Consider the following 7,663-nt stretch of genomic DNA (forward strand, 5'->3'; position numbering starts at 1 on the left):
TGACAAAGTTCAGAGGGAAGTGTGAGAAATGTTGCTCCAGCCTTGTAACAGATTATACTGTTAAAGCTATTTGCTTTATCAATTCATAGCGTATGTCTTAACTTCTGGAAGGCCGGCCAAGGTCTCTGATTTTATAAGATACTCTGGAGATAGTAACCTATTTGTTGTTAGTCTGTCTTCCGTGGGTAGAGCTTTGGTACCTAAACAGATTCTTATTTAACAAGTAGATGACAAGATTTTATATAGCAAGAAAGAGTTCTTGTCATCCAGTAGTGACAAGAAAGATTCCATGTGGTTACTCAGCTGTGTCATCAATTTTTTCTAAAGCAATAGTTCAGATTAACAGCCATTCTTCTGGCAAACTATCCTTTAGTTTTATCTTTGGTTACATCTGAGACTGTTACTGTGTTCTGATTCCCACAAAAGTTCAGTTTTGGGGGGAGATTATGAACATGTCTTAGTTACTTTGTGAAATAATATTTGAACATTAAAATGTAATTGTTATAAATCTGTTAAATATATCATATTCTGTTCATTTGTGGGCCAGATTATTGTCTAATTCAGTACTCTACTTTTGAGGCAATAAAATTACATTGACTAATAAGTATTTAGTGTAACATTAAGTACCAGTAATTCTCAAACTTTCAGTGTATTTCAGAATTATCTGTAATAAAGCAGGTACATGAACCACCACATCTTTAGAGATTCTAATTTAGAAGGTATTTTAAGCAAATTCTCTAATGCACACCATCATTTGAGCACAACTTCTATAGACCTTTATTCCTGGTAAAATATATTAACTTAAATATCTAGTATCTGAGGTTTCATTTCACCTATTTTTTCTCGCCATCACACTATCTTCATTCCTAAAGAGAATTCTTAGCACTTTAATATAAAAGGAAAGCCAGTCATTATGTTTTCAGAAGGAGAATAACAATTTCAAAATGAGTGCTACTTTAAAATACTTCTTAAATCTTTTGAATATTCCGTTTGACTATCTTGAGTATACAGAACAGTGTAAAACAATGTTCTAAGAAAGTCCCACTGAGTTCATTGTCCTGTATCTGAAATCTTTGTGGGCTTATTGGATAATCCTAATTGAAAAAACTTTTATTCTAGAAGAGGGCCAACTTTTTCTCTGAATATTTGGAGTCATGATTTACCTCCCGTATACTTTATGTAGAAAATGGTATAATCAAAAGGGTGTTTGTCATTTTGTCTTGATGGAGTCAATGTAGTCGCTAACCTTAATGACTTTGTCTCCTGTGTGTCTGCTTTTAGATAACATTGTTCATGAAGTGTCATCTCAGTAGTCTATCCATGGTCATTTTAGAGAGTTGTTTTCTCTTCTTTATACCCATTCTAGGGTTCTGATCCCACTGCATTCTCTGTACTTACTCAAGCCATCACTGGTCAGGTGGGTTTTGTGGATGTTGAGTTTTGTACCACCTGTGGAGAAAAGGGAGCGAGTAAAAGATGCTCAGTATGCAAAATGGTAAGAATGAAGTTCTTTGAAATTCATTGACAACTGGTTTAGATTTCATTCAAGTTGATAATTGATTTTTAATATTCTGTAAATATAATGATAGATATTAATTTTCTAATAAATTCTAATACATTAGATATAAAATATTGCATCTAATACTGCAAAGGAATTTGGAAGAGAGCTAAGGATAAGTGTAGTTCTGTGCCCTATCTTCTGCCAAATGCCCAGACTGCCCCAACTTCTGTGCTGGCTACCCCAAAGAAGAAAGGATATGAATAAATGAATGGATATGAGCAAATAAGAGAAAGGCCATACATAGGGGACCGAGGCTGTGCAGAGAACCTAGAATAAGACAATTCATAAGTGTATAATCTTAAATATTCTGATATTGACTTGAACTATTATCTCCTCATCAGCTCTTCCTTATAAAACTATAACTCCCTTGTGACGGTTACCAATCTTTAAGCTTTCTGGACTATACTACCTACTTCTGCAAAAATTATCTTTGTAAGGATAATTTTTTACAGTAATATCTGCTTGTTGTGTTTTTCTTACATTCAGATATTGCACACATGCATGTGTCTGTACATTCACTTTACCCTGTAGAGAATGTTAATTTCTTATTGTTTTAAGGTTGACATTCTTCAGCACATTCTTCTGTAACCCATTACATTCTGTTGTAAAATACTTCTCCAGCCTCATCTCCTGTAATTTCCTACTTCTCTGAGTCTCAGTTTCCTTATATGTGAAATAGGCTAGGGTTGTGAGAATTAAATGAGACCGTCTATATAGGCTAACTATTGTTGCATATAAAAACACTCCAAAATTCAGTATTTAAAACAACAATCATTATTTCTCCCATGTTTGTGGTTGGCTAAGCTCAGCCAGAAACATTCTGTTCCAGGTAGCTCATCCTCCTTGGACCAGCAGGCCTGGCTGAGCATGTGGTGATGGCAGAAGTATAAGTCTGCAAATAGAAACACATATGAGGCTCTTAAGGTCTAGCCTTAAAACTACCATGCTATCTCATTCCTTGGGCCCAAACAAGTCACATGGCCAAATTTAAAGTCAGTTTTCCTCTCCTTAAGTAAAAAGAACTTTGTAGTCACATGGGAAAGCGTTTGGATGAAGAACTAGGGCCAGTAATACAACCTACAACTCCATTTATGTTTAAGGGGCTACTGAAATGCTTGGCATATTATCTTGCAAAAGTCTAAGCTTCATTTACTCAAAACTCTTATTGTCCTTGAACATGTCATTTACTTCCCCTTTCCTGCATTTTTGTGCAAGAAAGTCCCTACACTTGGAATGCTTTTCCCATTTCTTTGTCTACTGACTCCTCCAGCTAGAGTGAGTCATTGCTTCCTCTGTGTTCCCATTGCGGTTACATCCTGTACGAGGCTGAGTGTCTGACTCCCTACATGCAGCCTCATCCTGCTCTTTTTTACTGTAGCTTTCTCTGGGACAACAATTGCACTGTACCAATTCAGGCATATAGTAGGTTCTCAGATAAATCATTTGTTAAAGAGTCTTTCATAGACCATTTGTTATATATCCATTATTGTCATAAGTGTAAGCTAAAAATTAAAAATATAAGTCAGTACACATGCATACATCATGGTTTCAAAACGAAGTATAGAAAACTTAATATTTTCACAGCGAAGCTCTTGGTTTAATGTCATAATGGAAAAATCCTGTAATCGTAGCTCTTAAGTGCAAATAAACCTTAAATTGCTTTTCAGGTAATATATTGCGACCAAACCTGCCAGAAAACACACTGGTTTGCACATAAGAAAATCTGTAAGAATCTCAAGGACATTTATGAGAAACAACAATTGGAGGCTGCCAAAGAAAAGAGTGAAGAGGAGAACAGTACGTATATAAAAGCCGAGCTGGCACTGCGGCTTAGTGGGGAGGGAGTGATGGATGATATTAACACAGGGCCCCCAGGAGCTGAGTTTTCTCTGGGGACTAATGAAGCTTGGGTGACCAGTGTAAGGATCAAACTTCTGTGTGGTCTCAAATGTGTCCGTATTTTGAATCCCTGCTTTTGGGGGATAATTTATAGGATATAGTCAGCCTAGTGTCACTGGAAAACAAAGGACATAAAATTCTGATTTTATTCCACATTCTACTTTCTGACTGCCCTGGAACTGTGGGACTCTTAATGAGCATTTACTTACATTCTGCTCACAAAGGATTTTAAGGTCTTTGAATAAGGGAATAATTAAATTTCCCCTAATGGCTAACCAAGTATTTCAAGATTGGAAGCCTTTAAATTTCTTAATTTAAAAACTGCAGGTGAAATTAGAGCAGATTTATGAAATCTAGTGGAATTGCTGATCTAATAATGCACAAATTATATTTCTATAAGTGTCAGAGCAGTGAGTTCCATAGTATTTTTCCTCAAAAGTGTATGACTTACCTTGGTCAGAAACAGTGAATTGTTTCAGCAATATTGGGGGAGAACTGCCCCCACTCCTATGCCGAGCCCCAGAGTATATATCATGCATTCTACGGAATGCTTGTAGTTTGAAAAGGTTGCCCAGGTGACTTTGATACTAAACACTTCCTCCTTTCACCCCTCAAAGGACCATGTCCCCTTTACCACTTGATTGAGAAACACTATTAGTGGGATTGCATAATCGGTAAAAATTAAGTCTAATTTGTATAAGTAAACTGAAGAGAACACTCAGGCTTTCTGATGGCCATGCTTTTGCCTGTTTTCTGATGAGACTTGTATACTATGTGTCGAGGACAGCGAGAAATAGCTGGTCATGTTCTATACAGGTAGCAAGAGACTGAGATTGTTGCCAGTGTGGGAACTCCCAGTTGCTAAACATCAGCACAGCCACACACTATTCTAAGTGTTACAAACACTGTTATTTGCCACAAATATAGGATAGGTTTTACTATCCCTGACCTTGTAGGTAAGGAAACAACTTTGTACAGACAGTAACCTACAGGCATCAAGTTAATTCATGGCAAAGCTGTATTCGAAAACAGACTTTGTCAGATCCCAAACAACAGTCATGATTTCAAGGCCTGGCTTTAGAGCCAGAGTCCTGAGTTCAAATACCAGGTTTGTTGCTTTTCTAGCTGTGGAACTTTGAGCAAGTTAGTGAACCCTAAACCCTCTCTCCTCAGTTTCCCCACCTATAAAATAATGATAATAGAGATAATTTCCCTCGTGGTTATTATGAAGATGACATAATATACGGAAAGTGAAAGGAAAATGACATTTTTCTTTTTAGCAGATAGCAAACTGGATGTCGATTCGAATGGTGTCACTGAAGAGCAGCCAGAGGCTGGACCGGCAGTGCCGCAGGAGGACTGCGGTGCTAAGGGTCCTGAGGAAGGGGAGAAGGCCTCTCTGCAGTGCGATGCTGGCTTGGAATGCTCACAGGAGGCTACTGCAGGTCCACTGGCATCTGAGGAGTAAAAGCCAGAGCACATGCCAGCACGGACACGGTCCTCACCCTGCAGGGGCTGGAGAACTCGTGGGATTGTCCCCATTGCCTGTGACAGCGCCCGGCACCGTGGCAGCATTTCCTAGAATAGATAGATGCTTGCCAGCAAAGCTGTGTCTACCCTGCCCTAATTTCCCCTGATTTCTGTTCCATAATTTGACAGATATTCCTATGGAAAAAAATTAATTTTCAAAATACAGGAGAAACATTTCTACTTCCTTTCGGAGCCCAGCTTTCCAGCAGTTGTTCTCAAAGGGGAGAAAATCCCCTTAAAGAAGAAATAGAGGCTCCAGGAAACTAAGGGTGAAGTCAGACAGGTGTAGGAGAGAGGAAGTTTTTAAGAAAAAAATGTTATAGTGACAAAGATGGGTAGTTAAAAAAAAATCATAACTTTTGTGTGAATAAAATGCATATAAATAGCATTTACAATAGTGAAATTCTATGTAGTAGGATATAAGGAAATGAAAAAAAGGCTGTGTGTTTAAAGATCTCTGCCAGAGTCCAGCTAATTATAGTTTTCTATAGAATTATCCTGAGCAGTCTGAACTGTATGTACTTCCTGCAGTGATGTTTTATCTACATACAGTGTCTGTACCTTCAGAAATACCAGGTTCCCAGGAGGCACTAAGGCATCACCAGAGTTATCTCAGCTTGTGCAGTAAAAGACATTTTTTACTCAATAATGGCTAAACATAGTTTCCACAATCGTAAAACTAATTCATGTGCCATATTCCACTTGAAAGGTTGACTTTTTTCTTCCTGCAAGCTTTCATGTGGCCCTTCCTGTCCAGAAACTGACGTATAATTGTTCTTTATAGAATGTTCCGGCATCAGTTTTTAGAGTGCAGTATTTAAACATAGTTAGTGCGATGGCTGAAGACAGCGCTGTGTTACACAGTTTCTTGTGTTGATTGTAAAATAAATTGTGCCTATTAATATAACCAACTCACATCTTGTTTCATAGTTTATTGCTCAGGGGAGGCACATATTAGAAAACAGCAAATATTAGAAAACTTAGCAAATATTGGAGACCAAAGTAGTAATTGCTTTTTGTTTGTTTGTTTTTAACTTATTGATTTGAGAGAGAGAGAGGAAAAAAACATCAATTTGCTGTTTCACTTATTTATGCATTCATTTGTTGATGCTTTTATGCGCCTTGACCAGGAATCAAACCAGCAACCTTGGCATATCGGGATGATGCCCTCACCAACTGAGCTACCTGGCTAGGGCCAATAATTGTTTTAATATGTACAATTACAAATAAAAACAACTAGAATTCTCACTTCACTTCACTGATCAAATTATTCTATCTGGTTCTCTCTCTCCTTAAAACACATACGTCTTTGGAGCATCCTATACCATGCTGCATGTGAGTAAACGTGGTAAGTGGTTAGGAATGCAGCAGGCAGAGTTTGTCGGAACTTGTCAGTCATGACAAGCCTCCATCAAGGTACCTCATCTGCACATGGATAAACCTTGGATAGTAAAATAGTCCTCCCAGGCGGCCCTGGCCCACAAATGTGTTTTTACCTGAGGTCCCTGATTTTTCATTGTTTTGGATTTGTGTTGACATTCTGTATTACCATCATGGTCCGTGTCTTTGGATACCATGGAGAGTTACTAAAAAAAGCAGAAGGAAATAGGAAAATCCAGAAATGTGGCAATGCAGAGGTACTTTTCCCCTTCATTGAAATGAATGTTGATATAAACCAGAACTCTAAGACAGCTATAACTGACATAGGAACTTGGACAAAGAGGACCTCACATATAAACGGTGTCATTATCACAATTTTTCCATAAATGTATTTCAGGAAAGGGGTGGTCAGAAAATGGGATTTAAGAGAAAATGAGATTGGTTCTGGTTATACTCCTTTGTCACAAATAACCAAAAATAGATGTTTCTGTTATTACACCATCAAAACAGGTGATTAGTCCAGTTATTTTTTTTTTAACCATATAGAATTCTTTTCAATACTAGAGGCTCAATGCACAAAATTTGTGCACTGGGGGGAGAAGAGGGGTCCCTCAGCCCAGCCTGTGCCCTCTTGCAGTTCGGGACCCCTCGCTCCTTAATGTCCACTGCCACAGAGGCGGGAGTGGCTCCCGCCACCACTGCTGCACTTGCCAGCTATGAGCCCAGCTTCTGGCTGAGCGGCACTCCCCCTGTGAGAGCGCACTGACTAACGGGGCAGCTCCTGCACTGAGCATCTGCCCCTGGTGGTCAGTGTGCATCATAGCAACTGGTCGTTCTGATCGTTCCGCCATAAGGTCGCTTAGGCTTTTATCATATAGACTAGTAGCCCGGTGCATGAAATTTGCGCACATTAAAAGGGAATTAATTGCCCTAACCAGTTTGGCTCAGTGGATAGACCATTGGCCTGCATACTCAAGAGTCCCAGGTTCGATTCTGGTCAAGGGCATGTACTTTGGTTGTGGGCACATCCCCAGTGGGGAGTGTGCAGGAGGCAGCTGATCGATGTTTCTTTCTCATCGATGTTTCTTTCTCATCGATGTTTCTAACTCTATTCCTCTCCCTTCCTCTCTGTAAAAAATCAATAAAATATATTTTTTTTAAAAAGGGAATTAATTAGCAGAGACCAGGTAAGTGCATTTGCCCTTTATAATACAAGTGTGAGAGATGAGAGGAAATTAATAAAATGTATATGAAAATCATAACAAATTTATTAATAAACAGTAAACAAAGGAT

At 38.5% G+C, this 7,663-nt stretch overlaps 1 protein-coding gene across 3 annotated transcripts in view; it reads left to right on the plus strand.

Annotated features, from left to right (window-relative positions):
* Nucleotides 1-6,043, plus strand: part of ANKMY2 (ankyrin repeat and MYND domain containing 2) — a 31,779-nt gene extending 25,736 nt beyond the window's left edge. For 2 of the 3 annotated variants that reach the window (XM_006779047.2, XM_006779049.2), the window contains 3 exons: nt 1,367-1,495; nt 3,229-3,358; nt 4,741-6,043. In XM_006779047.2, the coding sequence (XP_006779110.1) occupies nt 1,367-1,495; nt 3,229-3,358; nt 4,741-4,928 (447 nt within the window). In that variant the 3' untranslated portion in view covers nt 4,929-6,043. The remainder of the gene's footprint in view (nt 1-1,366; nt 1,496-3,228; nt 3,359-4,740) is intronic. The other variant, XM_006779048.2, reaches the window with a different exon arrangement.
* The last annotated feature ends 1,620 nt before the right edge of the window (nt 6,044-7,663 follow it).

Source organism: Myotis davidii, unplaced genomic scaffold, assembly GCF_000327345.1.
Source record: "Myotis davidii unplaced genomic scaffold, ASM32734v1 scaffold168, whole genome shotgun sequence".
NCBI lineage: Eukaryota > Metazoa > Chordata > Mammalia > Chiroptera > Vespertilionidae > Myotis > Myotis davidii.